The 25,175-nt window shown below is 33.9% G+C and overlaps 1 protein-coding gene across 5 annotated transcripts in view; it reads left to right on the forward strand.

The window, feature by feature from the left end:
- EPHA7 (EPH receptor A7) overlaps positions 1 to 25,175 on the forward strand; it is a 161,130-nt gene that overhangs the window by 40,590 nt on the left and 95,365 nt on the right. For all 5 annotated transcript variants that reach the window (XM_026511793.4, XM_057311182.1, XM_057311183.1 and 2 more), the window contains exons 4-5: positions 17,445 to 17,600; positions 18,472 to 18,807. In XM_026511793.4, the coding sequence (XP_026367578.1) occupies positions 17,445 to 17,600; positions 18,472 to 18,807 (492 nt within the window). The remainder of the gene's footprint in view (positions 1 to 17,444; positions 17,601 to 18,471; positions 18,808 to 25,175) is intronic.

Raw genomic sequence — 25,175 nt, forward strand, 5'->3', positions numbered from 1 at the left:
TCCCCCGCCCCCCCAAAGGCTTCAGTTATAGGGTGTGTATTTATGCATATAGTCTTCATTTTTGTTCAAATGCATTTGAATGGAAGACAGTGAATGTTTCTTATAATGGATGGATACGATTTTCTAGAAAATCAACTGCATCTATTCCTGAACGTGGGAGAAACATCTTTGGGCTTTTTTTTCTCATACGTTACGATCAGTTGTTTTCATGTCAGTGTTTTGGCTGTGGAGTACCAGTGTTGTATTAGTATGCGAAAATGAAACCACGCAATGTCACTTGGTCACTGCTGGTGACAGTATGGCATGCGTTCTGGAGTGTGTTCTCTCTCCCTCTTGATTATTATCTTCAGAGTTGTTATTAATTAGGAGAAGGCCCCACCTCCTGCTGCCTAACATCTCCCATATCCATCTATCATAAATCTCTTATAATGAGGGTTTTGTGGGCATACCTGCTAAGAGAAATAATGACAGAAGCCCTAAAATACTGTGATTTTTTTCTTTAGTTGTCATGAAGAAAGAGAATGGTAGCTTTCATTTTTCTTAGTTGCCTTTAGAAAAAAAAAAATTGTCAGACTTCACCGATATGGATAGAAAGCAGATTGATACCAAATTGTGTATGGAGCTTACATTACTGTTAAGGGTAGCAAAGAAAACACATGAACTGACTTGAAAATAAGTTGTTTTATCATAGAAATCTATTCTTTCTTCATTACTTTTCCTTTCCTCTCTCTTTCTCTCTCTCTCCCTCTCTTTTCAGTGAATGTTTTAGCTGTAATAGCTGCCTGCAGTGAACTGCAGCTTTTATTGACCCTTTCAATTCTCTGAGTTTTTATCGGTCTGTCTTATGTTGTTTTATTTTGGTGTTACATGGCAACTTACACAGATTGAAACGTGTGTTTGGCGTATTTCCTTTCATTGTAGAATAGAGGGTAAAGTTGTACCTCTACCTAAATAATATACTAAACAAAGTAAATTTATCCAAACCAAAACAACAGAAGGGAAAATAGGTTACCTTTCAAATGAAGATTTTTTTTAAATGATGTTATTTCAAAGAATTCTTTATACATGATTTCTTTAGCTGTCGAAACTATTAAATGAATTCCTAAATTGAAACTTCCAGACATTTAGCTACATAATTTATATAATGATGCAGTTAAACAGATTGCTTGTAAAAATGTTAGAGAATATTCCAGAAGGTTTTGTTGTTGTTGTTGCTGTTGTTTTACATTTTAGGGGAAGCAAAATTATCTTAATTAAAAAAATAGTGTTCTTTACTGTGTTAACATAATAAAGAATTATAATATTAATTAACATGTATAAAGTAGTTAGTATGTGCTAGGCACTGTTGTAAGTTCTTTAGTCCACATAAATCCTGTTTGGAAAAAACTTACTTTTCCTAGGCAGTTTCCTATCTAGTAGTCTAGTGGTAGTCTAGCTTTCGAACCTAGGGTTTGAACTCAAGGTGTTTGGCTCCATAGCCTGCATTCTTGTAGACTGTTCTTTGCTCATCCATTAACTTTTTCTTAACCATCAATATGTATTCATATATACAAGTTTCTTCTATTTTGGCAAGTAAAATTATAATTTACATAAGTATACATAAAACACGAATGTCCTGGGCACTATTAAAAGACTTGCTTACTGAGGCATAACACTCAGAAGGAAGACTTCAAAGGAACAAACTCTTGTGAAATATAAAGGAAATATAATTAACACCTTTACATTTGATTGGAAGAATATGATAACTATCTTGCAAGATTGTAATAAGAGTGTAATGTACCCTGCGTGAGCTAACTAGCTAGCTAGATATAGAGATGTAAATCTTAGCTATGGTGTTTAATTATAGAAATGGCATGAAAAAAAAAAAAGAAAAAAATGACAAGAGACAGGAGGGACTCAAGTTGCTTAAACCAGAGGTCAGATATGGCTTCACAAGACGATGCGATTTGGAATTGTAGCAAATGCATTTGTAATGAATCTTCTTCAGAAGGTTTAGCACCACATAGCTTTCTTCTTGATATAAATAGCTCTGAATTCGAGCCTGACTCCAAAAAAAATTCTCTAGTTAAATACCTTTTGTGAGACTCTATGTTATTTTAGTGCTTCCTGTTAGTTGGAAATTCAATATTCTTACTACTTTCTTATTATTTCTTCTGACATCTGATAAATTCTTCTTTATTTATTGTTATGTTATTTCTCCCTGAAAGTTAATAGGAGTATTTATGAAACATTGAGGTGTACTGTGAAAGGATTTATTCTTTCATATATTAATCAAATATGTAAAATGGGATTTGAAGTACAATTTATTTTTTTCCTTTTTCAAGAAAGCATGCAATGTATTTACCCATTAGTAAATGGCATGCTTCTGTTAAACTCATGATCCTTCAGAAGGGAATGCATTTGAGGAAAAGAAAGAATAACAACGATAACATAAACCTTTGTCATTCTAGAGATATAACTTTGGAGATATTGGTGAATCCTGAATACTAAAAATACCTCTAATTTCAATAATTGTCAAACTCACTAATTAAATTATCTCCATAACACAATGTGATAATCCTATGTAGTAAGCAGGCGACAAGTCCATCATGTATCAAATTCCAGAGAATTAAGAATATATGTTGATGGTCAGATTGAAAAACTGTTCCAAGTATTTCCAGATATTATATTGAATAAAGGAAATAAGATTTTAAAGTATTTTGCTTGGGTTTCCTGCTCAACCAAAATATTGATTGAAATAATTCAACTATAGGATTCTCTATTTCTAAAAAATCAGGGCTTCTGTTTCATACTTGATAAAATCCATTTATCACTTGACCAAATTTTTGAAGAACTAGTTATATGGAGCCTTTGGATTTCAAGAAAAGATAAAAATTTTTGCTCATAGAGTTTCCTGCTAAATTTATTTTTGATTTTTGATGTTAAAGCAACAAAGAATTTTAGGTTATGTTAATAAAAGTAAATGTAATATAACCTATAGAGAAAATGCGATATCTATTGGTCATTCCTAATATAAATTATTATAAGTTTTGATTATGTCAAAATACATAGATATCTTTATTGTATTATTATGTAGCACAATTAAATATTTGAATAGAAAATATATAAACTCTTAGCTATTGTGACAATTCTTTTAAGAAATATATGTCTGTATACAATAACTTAGAAGAGAGTAGTATGTTTTGAGAATTCTCTATTCCCTTTGCAATGTAACTGTTTTCAAAGAATAATAGAAGAATTAATTTAATAAAAATTAATGAGTTTGTGATATAGACATTAAGGCAATACCAATGTATGAACCTACTCAACTATCATATTTTCCATGTGAAAACTAGAATGTTTAACTAACCATATTAAATGGCACTTGGTTGTTAGGTTGTTACGAGCATTGTACTTTGCAGTTAGGTATTCAACACGTTTCATGAACAGAAAGTTAAGCATTTAAGTTTTGGACAAACTGCATGCTTTTTGGTGATACAACTTAGATGGAAAATTTAATAAAGCAAAGATATAATGAAGGTAATGTAAAGAATAGTGTACCTTATCTTGATAAAAAGATTGTTTCCTCAAAATTCTAATTTTGCAAAATATTTTATAGCACTCAACACTTGTCTATTTCTTTGACAAAAGAAGGATTTCATTTTGGGAAACTCCAAGAACTTCAAACCTTTACTGACACTGTGGCTAGACATACTCTCTTAACATCTGTAGCTTGAAAAGATTCACTTTTTAGCCTCCTACTTAAAGGACTACTAATTTAAACTACGTAATAATCATATTGAAAAATGGCAAATAGAAAGGAGTGGAAAAAGTCATATTCTTGCAAGGTTAGGATTCTCTCTTCTTACCATTGTTGGCATTTGGCAAGGATCACCATTAGTCTTGTCTTGCCATAGGTATTGTTTACTGTTTTCATTATGGTGAAATTAAAATAAATACATATGAAAATTATCAAGCATCAGATGCCTCATTTTTTCATTAGTATACATTCACTTACAAAGGGGTTTCACAAATTCTTATAGAATGCTTGATTATCCCTAAAAGTCGATTACACTGTGGCTTGTAGACATTCTGTTTATTTAGACATATACACAACTGGTATTCTAATCACTCTTTTTTTGAACATTTACAGAAGAGTAATTCAACTTAAATGATGAAAAAATTACTCTCAAACTATTGTCTAACCCTTTCCAGCTGGTTTCCATCTGTGACTGTCTTCACAATGCATTTTCTGCTTTTCTCCTGTATGTTCATTACCATTAATTTTGCATGCAATCTTTGAACTGCTTTCTTCCTTCTTTATTATCTGTATTCTGGTATAAATTGATATTTTCAAAACCTTTAGGTAGGTTTTGAGATGACTTGATTCCAATTAATTAGGAGTATTTAATGCACTGCCAGATCTTTGCACATAATACTGTATTATAGCACCATTGGTGTAGAAATAGAATGGGTCATTATATTCTAATTTGTCCTTTTCTTTGTAAGAACTTGCAACACATTTTTCATTTGGAAATTTACACATTTACACTATTATCCTTTACCATGAAAAAAATAGTATTTCACTTATAGAGTTTTCTTTTTTTTTCAGATTTAAATATACTTTGTAATACTTAGATTACTTTTTCTGAGCTCATTCTTTATGGTAAGGTATTTTATGTTCTTATCCAGTTTTCCTGTCTTTTAGGTTTCAGTTTTAACTTGAAAAAAGTAAAATAGTATATGTACATATAAATGGGCTTTAACCCTTAGTTTTGTCTCCTCCCCATAGGTCGTATACCAAATGAATTAATTTATCTTATATACATCTGAAATTGAATGCAAAAACACAAAGGTACAGAAGGGTGTGTGGATATATGTGTGTTTATGCTTATAATAAAAGAAAAGATGTAATAGCCCATTGTATTTAAATTAGTTTTTTTGTTTACAATAATTGTTTTTAAAATTTAAAAGAGAGCCAGTAAGAAATAAATTGAAATCATTTTTCATAATGTAAGGCATCAGTGATATTTCTGTTTTCCAATAGAAATGTTAATTACAAGAATTTATTTTAATAGTGGCCTGTCTAGTTCCAAATTACTAACAGAAATGAAACAGAAATGAAAGTATATGTGTACTTTCTAGAATATGGCAATTCTAGACTATCTACTAGAATAAAGTAGACTAAATATTCTAGACTAAAACTAGAATATCTTTGTTTTTGAGTTTGGACAGGTCATATATTTAAGGAAAAAAATGGCCTTCTTTTTAAGAATGGGGAGCTATCACTCGATCTTAGAAGAGCCTTACACTGACAGTTTCATTATGATTTATAATTCACAACTAGTTTTCCCTCTCTTGGAACTTTTCTTTCCCATGTTCAAAGAACAATGCTCTATTTATATGCTTATAAAATATTTCACCTTTCGTTCATATACTTACTCATATTACCATGTTAAGAGTGCTCCTAGAATCATATTAGAAATTATCTAAAGCATTAATCGAAACATGGCTGTGCAGTTGTCTTCTTGCACAGCATAACAGGGAACTCCTTAAGAGTGAGAGGTCACAAAATGTCTTTCCTTAACTGATATAGTCAGGACTCTACTACATTCTGCGTAAGAATGTGCCATGCTCTTTCCATTGATCTGATTACTATAAAAAGTTTACTAAGTTGTGTTGGTGAATTAGCCTTTGGTAAGTGGGATAGTTATTACCAGATGCATAATATTGCAGGACGAATAATGATCCTTTCATTCAGTAAACGCAGGTTAACTTTCTGCTATGTGCTAGACATTGTGCTAGGCTCTGGGATCTAGATACATTTAACCTCTGCCCTTGAGGGTCTCATAGGGAGCTGAAAGAGACACACATGAAGAAATAGTTACGACACTGTTAATGCCATAATCGTACTATGTTGTACAGACCAGATTGTACTGTCCTCCTCAGTAGCTTTAGGGGGAGGTAAAACTTTTAACTGATTCATGAAGGATGAGTTAGTTATTCAGTAAAAACAGGAACTAAACTAGATGTGTTTTTACATATCTAACATAGCTGCCTTTTCTAAAAATAGTTTTTTATTTAAAAATGTATTAAACAATAACCTATTCAAACCTATGTTCATTTTTTGCAAAATGCTATGAATGCAAAGTGGATCAGATACAGATAGAGCTGTGTCAGAGTATTTGCTTTGTGTGAAGATAAAAATGAACAATTAATTGGTTTTCTGTTGTTAAGAAGTAGAAAGTATGGGAATGCAGTTACAGAATTCTTACTGTTTTATTTCTAACAATTCTGTTTATCTCAGAACTCTGTATGTACATACATACATACATACATATGGGTATATGTATGTATAAGTCTATTTGCTTTTGTGTGTGGGGGGTGTGTGTGTGTGTGCGTGTGTGTGTACGTGTAGGGAGCTCCTTTTTTTGAAAAAAGGATTGAGCTCGACAACATCATTTGTTGTGAGGATTTATTCTACCTGTTACTTTCTTTTATTTCTAAGAATTAAGGATTGAGTGAATATCCTCATTGTCCTGATGCATCTTTTTAAAATGTCATGCTTCAGGGCAAACTGATTTCTTTATGATCTTCAGAAAATTTTCCACTGACATAACAGAAATGATTATTTATCTCCCCACATGTTCAAACTGCCTTAAACTGCTTTAGGGTTATTTGCTTCACAAGACTTAGTATTGATCCACGTTATATAACTGACTAAATAAGGGGACGAAAACTAGTCTTCACAAAGTGAAGAAAAATTGTTTTAACTGAAGATTTTGTTTTAATCATTTTTGAAAATTTTGCTGAAAACTAATGGAAAAAAGTTTATGTTTTAAAAGACTGCTTGAAATGAAAGGACTGCTCTTTAAGAAATTAAAATGGAATTATTTCTTTTCATTTTGGCTATGGGTTTTGCAAACTTTTTCTACAGATAGATAGATTTAAGTGTATTGTGGGGGGAAAACCAATTATTGATGAATCACTAATGAGATAGTTTAATTTTCATTCTTTGAATTGAACTAAAAGTGTTCACTTTATTAAATAGGATTACATTTCAAACATTCATATTTATATGCATATTTCTTGCCCTGCTAAATTTTTTGAACTTGAAGTAGCCTGCTTTTATGAAATATTCTGATATTGCCAGATCCACTATTAGCCTCACTGAAAGACAAAGCAATAACTGCCACAAATAAGTCTCCAGTTTAAATATAATTGGTCAATAATGTCCCTACCCACATTTCCTGCATGTCTACCTGAGCCGAGTAGTTTTCTCTCTTCACATTGATGAAATGCTACAGCTGTGGCAGGAAAGGTGACTTTAGAGCTTGTATTCACCACTGAAATAGGACATAATTAACCACATTGCAAAAGATACAAATTAAGGCACAATGCTTATAATTTATATAATAATTTCTTATGAAATATCAGAAATTTAATTAGCTTAAGCACATAAGCAACTGATTATCCATACCATTTGATGCCAGATCAAAGGTAATATGTATTTAGAGATCATCATGTTTGTTTTTTGGCGGACATACTTTGGTCTACTGCCTAGCGCAATGTAAAGAGTAGGCAAACAATAATTATTTAGTCAGGGAAGGAATGAGTAATTTGTATTTGTCTAATAATTAATTTGTGTTTTTGTTTGCATACACATCTGATAATGGAGAAGTGGCTCATTGTTTATCAGAGGTAGAAACTAGGGTGAAATCAAAACAGCATGGAAATTGGCATTATGAAATAATCATAATAGTTATTTATTGAGTGCTTATTCTCCACCAGGCACTGTGCTAGATTTTTCACATGAATTATGCACTTTAATTCACAGTAGTCTTACGAGAGTCTTATTAAGCTTCTCTATTTTAGATATGGAAAAACTGGGCTCAGAGAACTTAAGCAGATTTGCAGAAGTTACACAGCTAGGACAGTCTAGAGGGGAAGCCAATGTCGTGATTTACATAAAGGTCATGTTGTATTGCCTTTTCAGGATTGTTGAAGTGAGACTTCCTGTTGTGAAATTAACGTTACCTGTCATTCGGAATGTGAATTTTATCTTTCAAGAAGTGTTGTTTTAAAAATGATTATGTTAAAACCAGAGTATTGATCTTTCAAAAGAGGAATCCTCGCTCATATATTTTGCATCATTTTTTACCTATAAAGCCTACATTGTATGACCTTTCTTGGTATGTCTTCAAAACTGTGAGGAATGGCTTAGTATAATGAGAATGAATAATAAAACTGAAATTATAAAACTTACAGTATTATAATAAATATAAGAGAGATACTTGAAAATAAACTTGATAGTGGCCTAAATGCTATAGTAAATTGTGCCTCTGCCTGAAATCTTCGCAACACCAATGCTGTTTAAGGGCGCTCCTCTTTGCAGCCTCTTGTTCATAATGACAATGCCCTCAAAGAAATCTTTTAGTAGAATAAAATAATACTGTATCATAAATAAGCCACTTTTTTAAGTCGCTACAAATAAGTAATGTTTGAGTTTGGTTAGCTAGCTTTCCCTAATTTAAGTGTTTTCAGTCCATGGGAAACTGAATAATTACACTGTTTTGCTATAGACTTGAATTAGGGTTAAAATTACTCTGTTTTAGTCCTTTTCCAGTAGATTACTAAATCCTAAGTTTGTGTAGGTAATTCAGTTGTTGTTGTTGTTGAGGGTTGATCTCTTAGAATGGACCCATGAGGACAATATTGAGTGAGATCCAGGAGGGTCTGATTTCATTATGCCTCTTTCCTCTTATGGGAGTTGGTTTTTAAGTTATTTATATAATTTAAGAGCTCGACTTCTGGATTCTTATCTGCATGAACCAAAATGAATGTGCACGTCTCTGGGAACACAGACAGTCTTTGACAACAATGGCACCATGACAGCTGGAGGTGAACTGCTGGCAGATGCATCTTGACCCAGTGTGTGCCACTGCCTATCAGGGATGGCGTGCAGAGGCAGGCCACACCTTTAGAACCGGTCTCTCACACTCTTGCTGAGGCACCACTCAAAGACTAAGTGGGTGTAAGTTTGTATATCGGGTTTTGGGGGTTTGGTGATGATGGCTGAAATACACGTTTTTAAAGATAACATTTCAAAGAAAACAATCATAGGGGAGTTTAACAGCTAGATAACTGATTACTGTGTTTTTATGAAGACAAGTTTTTGTAAATAGAAATAGAAATATATAATAACTAGTATGTCTATAGCACTTAATAATTAATAACCAGGAAACAAAGGCATTGAAGCCCAGGAATGTGAAGTGACCTCGTCCAAATTATATGCCGGTAAATGGTGGAGTAGATTTGAACACAGATTTTTTTTGGTTAAAATCCAGTTCTCTTTTGCTCTATTACATTACCTGTTTAACATAACCTAATATTTATAAAGTAGAATAAGAAGACAAAAGAGATATGAATTTTCTAATTTGATATTTTTTCTTCTTTTTTATCATTTTAGTAATGACATCATTATGGCGATTTTCTGGCAAAATAAAGAGTATTTTAATGCCAGACCTCAGCAAAATTCCTAGCGTATTCCAAACTGATAATTTAATAAGGCACAAAAAAACTGTCTTTACATAATGCGTTGTTTTCTTTTCTTTTGCAGTCTTTTAAAAAGTTTTAAGATAAAACTTTTAAAAGGTTCTTATTTTACGTGTTTCTTTTGCACTACATGGTATTAATAAAACAGTAAGTACTCAATTAAATAACACAAATAAATAGCACACGTATATTTGCAATGCCCTGAAATTAATTTTTCTTCTTTTAGTTTTAAAAATCCCCAAATATTTTCAGCACTGGAGCACCTGTTATCTCAAACTTCATATTTCGCATCATTGCTTCTCTAAACTCTTACAAGTTAGCTGTAGGGTAATATGGATGGTGCCTCACAAGCTGTAATATACTCGTTACATCATGTTGTTTTTATCCTCTCTGCCCGCTGTTCATTCTCAATGTGAAAAATCATAGCATATCAGTGACAGGAGGTCTGGCTTTCGGGCAGACTTTTGTAATTATTCCCACTGAAGCACTGTCAATAGGATTAAAAAACAGATTCTGGATCTGTCCATCCCAGATGAGGTCAGCACTTTGAGCAGTGGGAGTACTATTTCTGCAAGCTGTGCTTTCCCCTTTGCATTATAGAGCATAGACATCAATATGACATAAATATTTGAACGATCCTATGGAAACGGACTAGCTTTGCTCTGACTTAGGCTCTGGATTAAGTACAATGTCCATGTGTCATAAATAAAATAACAACAGTCATTAGAATCCCTAACTATGTATGTGTGTAGATTGTACAATAATGTTAAGGCCCAGAAAGTTTCAGTTACAGAACAATCCACTTATAGTTCATAATTAATAAACTCTTTGCAGCTGCATAACTGCGGCCGGAAACATCTGCAAAGCCTCATATTTTACACACAGACACATACACATAATTCCTTCAGAAAAAGTTCAATTGTGCTTGCGGTCGCAGGTCTGGAAACAGTACGACCTGAAGAAGCTGAATCTAGTTGTACTCGGTTAGCATATGGTAGGAGAAAGGGGGTGCTGAGGCTTTCCTTGTCTGGCAAAGAGATGAGGGTGAACTAAAATAATGTTTAAGGTCTATTCAGATATTCACACAAAACTAACTTTGTATAATTAAAAATCTCTCGTAAGTATAAGTGTGATTTTGATAAGAATCTATTTCTTTTGTTATAAAATTATTCAAATAAAATTGCTACTTCTCAGATAAAAGAAATTATTATTTATGAAACTTTAAAATTAACAAATGGGTAAAACAAATATATTGATTAGAGATTATAATCTAGGTTACAGATTTTAAAATTTCCAATATTTGTTATAACTCATACTTAATATGTTACACCAAGCTACAGCTTTATTTTTTTTTAAGATTTATTCATTTATTTTAGAGAGAGAATGAAAGCGAGAGCCCACAAGTGGGGAAGGGGCAGAAGGAAAGGGAGAAAGAGAGGGAGAGAAGCAGACTTCCCACTGAGTGTGGAGCCCTCTTGTGGGGCTTGATCTCAAGGGACTTGATCTCATGACCTTAGCTGAAATCAAGAGTCAGTGCTTAACCGACTGAGCCACCCAAGTACCCCCTAACTATGGCTTTATAAAAATAGAGGAATATAGAGTATGTGTGTTAGAAAGTCAAGCTAGCATATTATTGACAGGTGTAATTTGGGATTTTTTTCTTAATGTTTGCTTACTCGTATGTTCAATTTGAAGTTGTATTATTAATGCATTTCATTATATATACCAACTTTACTGAAATATAATTCACATATCATACAATTCATCCATTAAAGTGAACAATTCAATGGTTTTTCAGTATAGTCATGAGCTGTACTACCATCACTACAAATCACATTTAGAGCATTTCTATCACCTCAAAAAGAAACCCTGTACCCATTAATAGTCCCTCTCCATTTCTCCTCACTGCCTCAGCCCCTAGCAACCACTAGTCTACCCTTTGTCTCTATAGGTTTGTCTATTTTGGACAGTTCTTATAAGGGAAATATTTTTGTATTGGATTCTTTCACATAGCCTCATGTTTTCAGGGTTCATCCATGTTTGATTGCTGAATAATGTTACATTGTGTTTATTCATGTATTAGTTGGGGCACATTTGGATTGTTTCTGCTTTTTTGGCTATTATAAGTAGTTTCACTGAGAACATTTATGTACAACTTTTTGTCTTGATACACATTTTTATTTGTCCTGGGTATGTACCTAGGAGTGGAGTTGTTGGCTAATCTGGTAATTACGTTTAACTTTTTGAGAAATTGCCAGTTTTTGTTCAAAGTGGCTGCACAATTTTACATTCCTAACAGCAAGGTATGAGGCTTCTAACTCCTCCATACTCTCACTAACACTTGTTTTATCTGCCTTTTTTTCTTATAGCCATTCTCCTGGGTGTAAGTAGTATCTCACTGTGGTTTTGATTTGCATTTCTCTGATGGCTAATCGTGTGGATCATTTTTGTGTGTGTTCATTGGCCATTGTGTCCTCCATATAGAACTATCTAGTCACATTCTCTGCCTATTTTTGATCGGCTTGTTAACAAATTTTCATCTTTTCATTTTTATTTTTCCAAAAATTCTAATTTATTAGATTTCTTAATAATATCTCATTTTACCTCCCTCATCAGTTTTATGGTGGAGATATCTTGTCATGCATTCTTTAGAAACTTTGATAGTTGGAGAAAAGACCTGGGACTTGCAGGAAGATGGTTTTAAACACCCGGAAAGCTTTTAAAATGCAGAAATGTCCAGACCCTAATAATGATTCAGTTATTTTGATAAAACCAAGTCATTAGTGTTTTTTTCAAAGTGTCCCTAATGTGCAGTCATGGAGGACAGCTGACTAAGATATAGATTATCAGTGCCTTAAAGTCCAAGATGGTGTCAGGTGTGTCCGAGATTAGAAGTGGAGTTTAAGATTTCCAAAAAGTGAATCCATTAAGGACCAGAAAAATCTTTCTTGTCTGTAGAAGTACTCTAGAAGTATGTGGATTTTCTGGGATAACCAGTTTGTGGGAAAGAGCCTTTAGAAATATAATTGATAGGCTATTCCCCCACACACAAACTTACCATTATAGGTAAGAACCAGAACGAGTCTGAGTATCTGCACCCTCATTCAGAAGGAAGAGATACTCCATTTCACCTAATTGCTTAACCTACCCAGGAATTTGTCTGTGGCTGTTAGGATGACCTTTAGAATTGTTCATCTGTGTTGAACACAGATTTGTTCAATTAGTACTCTGATTGTTCCACAGACTGAGAGCATCATGCAAGTATATACTCAAAGCCTGGCACCCTGTTGCTTAAACACTTGAGATCCATTGAAGACAAGTACGGAATCTGCTTGTGAGGAGAGTTTAACTGAGAAATCAGAATACAAGGCTTTAGTATCAACTCTCATGTATTTAAATGTCCTCGTGTTCAGAATTTGTTGCAGTATTATTACTTTTAAGTGATTCATTTATAAATGGGAAATCCTATTGCCTTTTGTGTTCTTTTTTAAAAGAATTCAAATCTCAAACATTATTTGAAGGAATGTAGTAACATAGGGGCACTATTCTTATTGAAAAGTAGCTTAAATTAAACATAATAAATTATATTTACTTCATCACAGTAGATAATATAACAGGTGTTGTAATATAGTATATGGTAACGTAATTTAGTGGATGTGTCGCACTATATTTTTAGAGCGGTAAATAGAAGTTTCACATGCTTCCCAAGTTCCCTTTATCTTTGATAGTTTTTTCATTTAAAGAATGGACAAAGTGAAAACTTGTTTGGTGTATGAAATCTGACAAGATCATGGTTCTCAGCTCTGGGATAATGAACTTATTTTATTCATTAGGGCCCTAAAGGACTGGGGAAAAAACAGTCAAAAGAATCAATCCCAGGCCTTTGTGGTAACACTGAAAAAACACTATTACTCAAACAATAGGTGAAAGATTATTTTTACAAAAGTAATTAAATATGGAAAACAAATTTTGTACATATTCCCAGCCTTCATCAATCTAGTGAACACTACCTAAAAATAATGTTGAATTTAAAAAGTAGAAACAGGGATGCCTGGGTGGCTCAGTTGGTTAAGCATCTGCCTTCAGCTCAGGTCATGATGCCAGGGTCCTGGGATCGAGTCTGGTGTCGGGCTCCTTGCTCAGCCGGAAACCTCCTTCTCCTTCTGCCTGCCGTGCCCCCTGCTTGTGCGCGCGTGTGCTCTCACGTGCGCTCTCTCTCTCTCCGACAAATAAATAAGTAAAATCTTTAAAAAAATGAAATAAAAAATAAGTAAAAAAGCAAAAACATCAAAAGGCAGGAAATTAAAATTGTATGTTTCTTGTTGTAACTAACTTTACCATTGCTCTTGTACTATATTAATTAAAGTTTGCTTTGAGTTCAAATGCTATTGAACAAATTGAGAAAGCAAAGAAAGAAAAGTTTTAAAACTGCATTTGCACAATTCCTAGAAAGTTATTCTTGCATATTTCATAGTTGTGTAGAAAGGGAAGGTATCTTTGAGGTTCCAGAAGGCATTTACCTCTAAAAACTTTTGTACTAGTACTTTTTAGAAAACCGCTGCATTTGTAGAGAGGAGAAATTGCCTTGATTTCCACATAGCCTTTTCGGGAGCCATTGCAGAGTTCACCTAGTTTTTCCCTATGTGGCTGACTCTCAGAGATGCCATTTCACCCCAGTTTCTTGTGCTGAGTATTTTACTCAAGCCATTTGTATAGCTATCTCATCTAAAATTGTAATTTTAAGAACATCTGTTCCTTCCTTCCCAAACTTTTTTACCACCCAGTTGCTAACTATTATCCTGAGAGATACAGCTTATGCCTTCGCATGTTCTTGGCTTTGCTCTTAACACTGTAGCTCCAAAGATTTTATACTTACTTTAATAACTCTAAATTAATAGTCTTCCTAGAGATTAAGTGAAAACTGTCTTGTCAAAACTTATTATTTTCAATATTAACTGAACTGAAACAGAATGCTACTTCAAAGAAAAAATGTTAAGACTTTGATGACCACATTTTTCCGGTACTGCCTCTATCATTATCTATTTAATGATAGCCATGCATGTACTCCACAATTTTGCAGGCATCTTCAGTGCCAAAATTCACAGTGCAATTGAGAATACCTATTTAGTATCTCTTCTGTGAGGTATGCTAGGCTATTATTTTATAGTTTTCTAAATTAAAATAATAGCTTTAAATTAGTAAAAGATATAGTAAAAGACAACAGGGACCCATAGAAAATTAATTTTTAGGGTTGCTAGAGCCCTGGAGACCCACTGAATAAGTGCCAGACTTTGGCTCATTGAGCAGGCAAGGCTGGTGGAATAGCATATGGCTGAGTGTCAGTAGTCCTGTGTTCTAAATCCAGTTTTAACCTAGACAAACAGAATTATTTGAAGAACTCAGGTTACTTTTGCTTCAAATCTGCTTTCCCATCTGTTAAAGCGGTAACAGAATTTAATGTAACTTTGAAAGTTGAGTGATAAGGGTTTTAAATTTCTCTACATTAGGTACCATATATATTCTACAAGCCGTGCAAGTTGAGCAAGAAATGTCCCTCCTTATTTGTAAGAAAAGTAGGAATACACCTTTATTAGAAGCTTTTATTTGCAGTGGGAGAATGAGGGTTCTGCCTGATTCCGCTACGTAGTGTGCTGCCTACTAATTCTGGAAGCCTTCCCTAGTAGATAGTAAATTATGTTACCATTGTGCTCCCCATCTCCCTGCTCCTTAACCCCCTCTCCTTGTAAAAACTATTACACACAAGTCATTAAAGACTGTCAGCACATACCTCTTCTCTATGGCTCTTTCTTTCTTTTTCTTTTTAAATTCTCTGGTCCTTAATGTTATCAAGCTGCAGGTTGTGAGTAAAGCATAGTCTTCTCTATTTTATGGATGTCATATGTGATCATTGAATTTTAGACAATACATAAGGCAAGGTACAGTGAATACTTAAAGAGAGGAATTTCTTATCCTGAGAAACCCATGCCAAATCCTTTATCTTACCAGTTAACCATTTTTATTTTTATTTTTATTTTTTTTAAGATTTTATTTATTTATTTGACAGAGATAGAGACAGCCAGTGAGAGAGGGAACACAAGCAGGGGGAGTGAGAGAGGAAGAAGCAGGCTCATAGCGGAGGAGCCTGATGTGGGGCTCGATCCCATAACGCCGGGATCACGCCCTGAGCCAAAGGCAGACGCCTAACCGCTGTGCCACCCAGGCGCCCCAAGTTAACCATTTTTAGGTGGCAAGATCATATCTTTAGAAACATTTTAAAGTGCTATATTTTTGTTATACTATTTTGCAATCAATCTCATTGTTCTCTCTGTGCCTTAGATTTGTAGTAATTGCTACTGAGAACACGTGAAGTTGTATTGAGCTTCTTTTCCTAAGATGTTTGTGAATGCTTTCCTCTTGTATGAATTGAGGAAGCCAACTAAAGGCAGACTGGCTTCCAAAGACAGTAGTGGATCATATATTTACAAGGAGATGGTTGTAGTTCTGTTTACACATCTATCACTTATCTATTGCAATATAACATGCCTTTAAATTAAGTTTCTAAGTTATCTAAAACACTTGTCTCATTTGTGTGAAATAGCTTTGTTTTCTTGAAGCTCAAAAGATGATTTTGAGCTCTCAATTGGATCAAAATTATGCATTAAATATTGAACTGGTGGACAAAAGTAGAGAATGACTCTGTATACCATCTTGATAAGACAGGATTGTTTATCCCACCTAAGAGGGAAAATGTGATTAAGTTCCTGAGCAATGCCCAAGTTGAGGACATTAAATAAATGTGAATGTAATAAGTTAAAAGTTATAATTGAATTTATGTTAAGTATTCACTAATCCTTCTTTATAGATATGATTAATGTCTCTTAAATTTGAAGTCACTAAAACTTAAATATATATTCGTTTGATAAATATGAAGGGTAAATTAAACTTATTTAATATATTCAATGTATAATGCCATAATTAATAAAAATTGTTGAAATAATGAAAATTTAATTTGGTAAATTTTAATTAAAGATAAATATATAAAATGAACAGTGATAGAAAATGGTTCAAGACTACTTGGTGTAATAGAAAATAGGATCTGAATGAGTAAGAGCAACTTCACTAGGAGGTGATAGAGACATTCTTTGTACATGTCTATTCATTGCTGAGAGCAGTTGCTGTGTTAGTGTGACTACTGTTAACCTCTCTCAGCAGAGCAGAAACAGTCCTCATCTGTTTACAGTTGAAGGCTTTCTCCTAATTTCTGGTGGAATAGGTTTCTCCTTTTCATAGGATCTCATTATTTTTAGTAACAAGCAAGTTGACTTAGTGGAAAGCAGCCTGCCTTATAACTTAAAATTGGTTGAAATTATATCTTGAAGTTTACTGAAAATTTGGGAGGGTATACATTTCTATCACTTTCAAATGAAATTTTTTGTATCATTGTTATTTCTAGTCAGGCAATTAAAATTATTTTGATATTTTTCAATATGAACCAAATTAACACATAAAACTTAATTTACAGCTACATTATATTAAGAAAACCTAACTTTGAAGTATACTAATATGTATCAACAAATAAGATAATTATATTGAAATTGAACTTACCCTGAATTAAATATCCTAAGTTTTTGTCCAATTAAATTATGCCTTCAATCAGTTTTGGCCTCTTGCTTTTGAACTGATACCAACTACAGGTGCAAGTTTACTGTATCCTTTGGTTTTTATTATTTTGCTTTAAAATGCAGTATTATAAAACTGGGTTATTGATACACACTAAAACAGAATTTTACCATAGAGAGCTTGTTTTTCAGAAATTAAATGTTGTATTTTATTATTTGCTAAATATTACTAAAATTAAAAACGTCTATTTGCACTCATGTTTCCGTTTTCACTTTCTTTTGCATACCCAGCCTGTGGCCGTGGGTTCTACAAATCTTCCTCTCAAGATCTTCAGTGCTCCCGTTGTCCAACTCACAGTTTTTCTGATAAAGAAGGCTCCTCAAGATGTGACTGTGAGGATGGGTATTACAGGGCGCCATCTGATCCACCGTATGTTGCCTGCACAAGTAAGTTCATAATAGTAAAGCCGGGAAGGACTTTCAGAACCCTTCTACTCGTTTGTATTATTGTGACATTGTTGAGATAGGCATCGGATTTGTGGATGCATTCTTAATTATTAAATGTTTACTTTTTTTCATGAACTCGATAAGGCTAAATAATAACAGAAAATAGATACAGCTTATGTCATGTTTAGTGAAACTTTCACATTTGCAAAATCAAGATGCATCTTAATAATATTTTTCACGTGTATCTAATAGGAATCAAGTAATCAAAGTAAATGTAAAAGTTATTTGAGTCTTACTTGGATATTAAATGTGATTAAAAAGTTATGGTTTCCAAATTAAAATTCCATCACTAAATAGAGCAAATCTCACATCTTGGTGCTTCAATTAATGAATGTTGGAGAGACCCAAATCCAAAGCCAATCCCAGACTTGCTGTAAATCATTCTTGAGCACATTAAGAATGAATAGATGTATTCTCTGTTATACGGTTAAAAGGGAGACTATTTTTAAACAACTGCACAACTGTTTTTTTTTTAGGTGCATTAACTGTTCTTTTTAATTGCTTGGAAGAAAAATAGCTAAAGACTGTGGCAAAAGTACAAAGACAGTTGTTATCCTGTTTTCATTTTGACATATTAAATGGAAAATAAATAAAGCCTCTTGCCAGGTGAATTCAAGGAGGCTTTTATGCAGCCTCTCTAGGAAAGGTAATGAAATGTTTATGTAAAAGAAAGCATTTCAACTAGTTTTCTGTATAGTAATTGAGCCACTAGCTTAATGGCCCACGCAGATTCTTTCGTTCATTTTTTTGGTTTGTTTTTTTTTTTTTTTCTATTTTTGTTGATTTGTTTGTTTATTTTTGGTTTCCAAAGGGCCTCCATCTGCACCACAGAACCTCATTTTCAACATCAACCAAACCACAGTGAGTTTGGAATGGAGTCCTCCTGCGGACAATGGGGGAAGAAATGATGTGACCTACAGAATACTGTGTAAGCGGTGCAGTTGGGAGCAGGGCGAATGTGTTCCCTGTGGGAGTAACATTGGATACATGCCTCAGCAGACTGGATTAGAGGATAACTATGTCACTGTCATGGATCTGCTAGCCCACGCTAATTATACTTTTGAAGTGGAAGCTGTAAATGGAGTTTCTGACTTAAGCCGATCCCAGAGGCTCTTTGCGGCTGTCAGTATCACCACTGGTCAAGCAGGTATGTTTTTGTGTTTGTCTTCACTAAGTGAATATTGCGACTACGTAAGTGAGGTGTCTCGCTTGGATATTTAGTTAACTTGGCTACACAGAACTCGATTATCCCAGCCTGTTGATTATTCACACCTTTAACTTTTCTTTGTCATGTCTCCTGTTGCCTATTAAACCATTGCTAGACTCATTAACATCTCCTCCAGAGATCTGGCAGGAGAAATAAAAAGGGATAAATTGTAAAGCAGTTAAGACTTGTAAGACAAGCAACTCTGCTGAAAGATCTCAAGGAAGGGAGTGAAAATATTGGACCAAATGAGATGTAGGCTAATTCTTGGAGGTTTACTTTTTTGTGTGGTATGCGCTTATGATCGAAATCTGCATGATAATTAAGAATGATGGAAGAGTTGAGTGCACTGTCTCACGTTGTGTTAGCCAATATTTTACCACGTAGAGTGTGATATTTGTACGATATGGCTAGTCTTTGTTAACACTTGCATGAGGGAGTTTTAAGTTCATCAGTAGTAGATTCGTGATCATATTACTGTTCATAATATTAGAGCACGTACTTAGGAGATCTCATGAGGATTTCAAAAGAAATGAATTAGGAAATAATAACCATGATGATCGTGAGCTTGTAACTTAGCCTAAAAGCAGTTTTCATTTGCTTTCTTCTTGGCATTTGAGGTGCCCTACTCAGTCATTCTTTGTTGTGGTCTGTTTTGGAAAGTATAAATCGGAAAGAAGTTTCAGAAATTGGAGACTTTCTAGATCTTCAGAAAAATCTTATTACTGAAAGAAGTTTCAGAAATTGAGGGCTTTCTCAACCTCTTGCTGCTGAAAGAAGATGCTATATAGTAGATGTAGGCAAGTGCCATGGCATCATCATTAATAAAAGGGGACCTGCGCTGGAATACTGAGTTGTGTGAGCATCGGAATAAGCTTATAACCAAGTCTTCTTGATCTTTGGCTGGCTTTCAGAAACTGGTATTATCCCAAATTTCTGGACATAGATTAATCTATTCTTCACTTCCATGCCAATTTTAACAAAATGTTACCTATTTAAATTATATCTGCAGAATGAAAACTACGCATATGGTCTAATGCTTACCATTTTGAACAGATTAGTGGGTTCTTTTCCTAAAGGTTTCATTTTTATGTTTATTTGAAAGGCAATTGCAAATCAGATTCCCTGTGTAAAAGCAGAAATCTGGAGGAAAAACAACCTAGAAAATTTTAAATTTTCAAAAATTGGACAAAAGAAATAACTAATTTAACTGATTTGGTTTGATTCCTGGCATTTACCCTGACCGTATTTAATAGTTTTTTAAGATCATTTTGTCAGATATTTTTACCTATGTTGCTTTATATTGAAATGTGTCACCATAACTTTACAGTGAGTGGGTTCAAAACATTTTAGGATCATGATTGTGACCCTATAGCTATTTTTGGAACCATTAATAGAAACTCTTAGGTCTACTGAGCTACCATAGTTCTTTCATCCCTGCTGATATCATGTACAGAAGGGACATTTTTATTTATTTTTGAATATGACCCATAGAGGCTGAACTGATACCACGAATAGAGTTCACCAAATACGCTGCTTTTGGGATCTGTTTTTTTGCTCCTTAAATGTCTGTTGTTTAATTTTTCAGATTAATACTGCATGGGCTAAATAGGTCATAGATTTTTCCCATGAATTCTTGAATCAAATATCTCACAGTAGTTAGGTAAAGTGGCTTTGGGTGTTGATTCTCTTCTGGTTAAGAGCAAACTAGGTTTGTTTGGAGGGGGAGGTAATCTAAATGTACAAAAATTAGGTTGTGATGATTGCAGAGCTCTGTACATATCATAAAAAATATTGAATTGTACACTTAAAATGAATAAATTTTATGGTATGTCAATTATACCTCAATAAAGCTATTAACATTTTTAAAAAGAATAAGAAAGTTAAAAAACAATGTTTATATTTTTATATTAAAATATTAATTCACAACGGCCTAGTCTCTATTGCATCTCAAATGCTAACACCCCATGAATTTAAAGTTAGCTTTTTATTTTTTTACTTTCAAAAAGAAATGCAATTAAATAAGGCAGCAATCTGTGGTAATTGTAGAAGTTTATAGAAGTGTTCCTTTATTTTTTAAAAGGTTTTATTTATTCATTTGAGAGAGAGAGCATGGGCGCAAGTGCAAGGGAACACAAGCGGTGGGTGTGGGGTGGTGCTAAGAGGCAGAGGCAGAGGGAGAAGCAGACTCCCTGCTGATCAGGGAGCCCCAATGCGGGGCAGAAGTTTTCCTTTATTTTTTAACAGAGGAAATTTAGAATATATTCGTGACTGTTCTATTGAATTTGTATACCCACTTCCCACTGCCCCCCATCACCTGTATTTTTGCTCTTTCTAAAGGAGAATGATTTGAAATTTTGCCCATGTTCATTACTATCCATGGAAACCTGCAATGATCCTTGAAATTCTCATTCTCTATTAACTAAACAGCATCACCTCCCACCTAGTTTATGCTACAATCATTTCAATGATGAGTTTAAATCTGGATCTCTGGTCAGTTATCCCCCTCATCAGCAATCCACCAGTGCCTACTATAAAAGATTTATTAGGAGAATCTGCATATGTCGGGATAAGAATGAAGATGGAATATAATCAGCCAGTGTTTGAAAGGTATCTTTCAACTACTTTGTAGTTTCTTTTCTATTACCTTTGGAGTCTGGAGCACAAGACCCCATTCCGCACCAGTGTTTGTGGAAATGGAACCCTTATGCTTTGCTTAGGGTAGGAGTAAGGTTTTCGTGTTAAAGGACCCGTGCTCCAGCCCCTCTCCTGCTACTTAGGATCACTAAAGTTCTACATGACTAAAACAGAGATAAAAACGTTCAATGATAGATGTTAGAAAAAACTTAAAAACTCTTTAGTGTCATATAAATATTATTGTAGTGAGTAGCAAAATGAATGCTGAATTAATCCCTCTTTATATAACTCTTTGTGAACCTGTCAAAGCAAAACACAGTAAAATCTTTATCTTTCACAGTGTGGGGGGAAGTTAACGGGGGCTTGGAATTGGCAATTATGTTTTATAACATTGGAGGGGAAGGAGATTAATTTTGTTTTGCCTGTGCAAAATGTGACTATTATCTAGTCACAAGTTATCTTAAGACTGAGATTCTACTTTAAACCAATAATTAGCTTTAAGATGAAAAGTGTATAGAGAATAATATGCAATATTCATATTTCAATAATTTTTGTATTTATTTATCAGGAACATATGACATACAGAAACTGGCTGATTTATATATATATATATATATATACACTTTTCATTGTTTTATTTTGTTAGGAATGATATGACCTATTAAGTGTGAAGTCACACATATCAAACATATGTATGTTGGAGGTATTTTAAAAATATATAAGTGAGGGGGAAAGCACATGCATTTAATTTATGACATTATGATCCTAACTCTTCCTTACATGGAACAAAAATGATCTTAATAATTACGTAAGTGATCTTAAGAGCTGACTATTTAAATGCTATTTTTTATAACAATTATAGTATTAAGTCAGCCAACTATACTGAGTAGTGTGAATCGAACACTGCCAAGGATGCTGAGGATAGGAAGGTAAAGTTTGGGCCTACCCTAATGAGGAACCCATACTGTAGCAGATTTATGTAGTTACACATGTAATATGACAGAGCACTTGAATATAATGTGATGCATGTTATAGGCCATTAGGAACAAAATACAGAAACCCCAAGAAGGAATGATCCATTCTATCTAGGAAAAAGGAGGTCCTCACAGAAAAGACACCAGTCAGTGTAGAACATTGGAATGGATTTGATTTTGCCAGGAGGACAAGTGAATTATATTGTACGCCTGCAAGAGGACCTCCCCCATTAAAACATTGTAAGTGCCACTATATTCCTTCTCCACATTAAGTGCATTAACACAAAAATCGTCTGTAGAAGTATGAAAGTTCATAAAAGCAAGTAACCCTTAAATTATTGTCTCTTTTTATAATACCTCTGTTCACTGTGGGATCACTTAAACAATTAGACAATTTTAAAGCATACACAATTATAATATGTGGTCTTACCCCTGAAGAGATTTAAGGGACTCAGCAATTATTCTTCAGATCAGTGATTATGTTACGTTCATCTGTACCTTCACTGTGTAACACAGTTCTTTCTGTATGCAAGCTGTACGATGCATGTTGTGCAATTAACTCCAATGAGGAAACTAGTCATACACAAGAAAAGTTAAATGATTTTACAAGAGTGGAAACACTGAGACATGAGTGGAAAAGGCATAGAATTTGATATACGATGACATAATTACTTAATTTTAGATAAGTTATTTCAGCTCTTTGAACTTGAATTTTCTCCTGAAATGGTATTATGCTACTTGACTCCTCATATTATAAAAATTGAGCTTTTAGCTTAATACCAGTTACATTTATTAGAATAGAAAAGTGTGTTATAGTACTATGACAATTATAATAGTAGAAATAATAGAGTGACTAGTTACTGAACACTTACTATGTTCTTGGTATTTTTCAAATGTAAAATGTACATGAAAGGAGTCTCAAGGGGCATCTGGGTGGCACAGTCGGTTGGGCATCTGCCTTCAGCTCAGCTTATGATCCTGAAGTCCTGGGATCGAGCCCCACATTGGGCTCCCTGCTCAGCGGAGAGCCTGCTTCTCCCTCTCCTTCTGCCTGCTGCTCTGCCTGCTTGTGCTCTTTCTCTCCCTCTGTTAAATAAATAAATAAAATCTTTCTAAAAAAAAAGTGTCAAAATTGAATACTTTAACTTCTTTGAACTCATGTAGCCCTCCTAAGTATAGGACGGGTTTGGGATAGAAGACCTCTAAGAGCCCATTTTATGCCGATAGTTAAATGTACAGTTATAATACAATACAAACTATACATTGTGCAGTGCACAATGTGCAGTGTTGATTGAAATTATGGACTAATTTATAGCTGAGTAATACGTGTATAGGTACTATAATTTTAATGGGATTGATAATTGCTAGAATGCTGTAGAAAGCATTGGGTAGGAATTAAAGATGAAAACTATAACCTCTTGAAAGAGGATACAGTTTCCCAATTTGGGCTCCCCAAGAAGCAGACACTTAGGTGGTATTAGGACATGCACTTGGGATCAGTGCCACAGGAAGAGAAAGGAAGAGAGCAAAACTGGAGCAGAGGGGAAGCTGAGCTGTGATGCAATCTCCTTGGAATCCTCAGCCAACTCCATGGGGAGCTCTCCACCTGTAAGCTACCTCCATATTGCCCAGAGCTGAAGAAAGGGTGTCAGACTTTCATACCTCTGCATTGTCCAGACACAGCTGCAGGAAGGAGCCTAGGAAGTAGCAAGGTGTCATTTTTCAGACAAGGAAATTCTAAAGTGGGACAGGGAACTGAGGTCTGCTTTTTCAGCAGCCATCTCGGCAGCTGGGCAAATAAATTCTTCCGTCCTTCACTGAGGAGAATGTGGGCAGTCCATCACAGCATCCCAGATTATTGTAGTCAAATACACTGCTTACCTGGAATTATTCAGTATTATGTCATCTTATCATGGACTACTGTCTTTTAGAAATTTCGCTCTACAATCCTTTACATGGGAATTTGCTGATTGATTCAATGTTCTGTTGATAAATTACTCTTCAATGAAAAAGGGACCTACTAAGAAGTGTTATTTCTGGAAGATATTAATAACAAATAAAATCTTTTGGAGAGAATGTTACTGTAGCGTTTGCCTTTTGGCTATGATTTTATTGCCCTTTTATAAGAAACTTCAAAAGTACCCCTGTATATCCTAATTTGACTAATTTCTGTTTTCAAATGTCCAGATCTTATTTCTCTGTCAAAATTAACATTTGCTTCACTGTACTTATTTAGATTTGTAATGTTTATAATGTCCCAAATGAAATATAACCATAGTCATATAACATTATACATAAGCAAATTTATACAAAAAGGAGATAGTAACAAAAGTCATTTCCTGTATTGGTCACATTTATTAGTGTGACTCAACTGTGACTATTTTTCTCATAAATTAACTCAGATCATCTCTTTTCAATGATTTAAAATGGTAGGCCATCAAGTTAACGTGTCCTGTAAGTAAAATAAATTATTCCTATATAAGTTTATACATTTTGATATTTCTTTGGAATTTATAAGCTTGATTTATATTTTAAGGGAACAAGATGTTAAGAAAATATATTTTCTTGTTTGAGAGCATTTACTGATTATGTTGAGTAATAAAAATGCAGCAATATCCATAAAGTGAAATGAGATAAATGCAAAAAAAGGAAAAAAATCCACCACCACTACCAGCAAAGAAACATTTTGTAGAAATAGTG

The sequence above is a fragment of the Ursus arctos genome, unplaced genomic scaffold (assembly GCF_023065955.2).
Source record: "Ursus arctos isolate Adak ecotype North America unplaced genomic scaffold, UrsArc2.0 scaffold_13, whole genome shotgun sequence".
Classification (NCBI taxonomy): Eukaryota; Metazoa; Chordata; class Mammalia; order Carnivora; family Ursidae; genus Ursus; species Ursus arctos.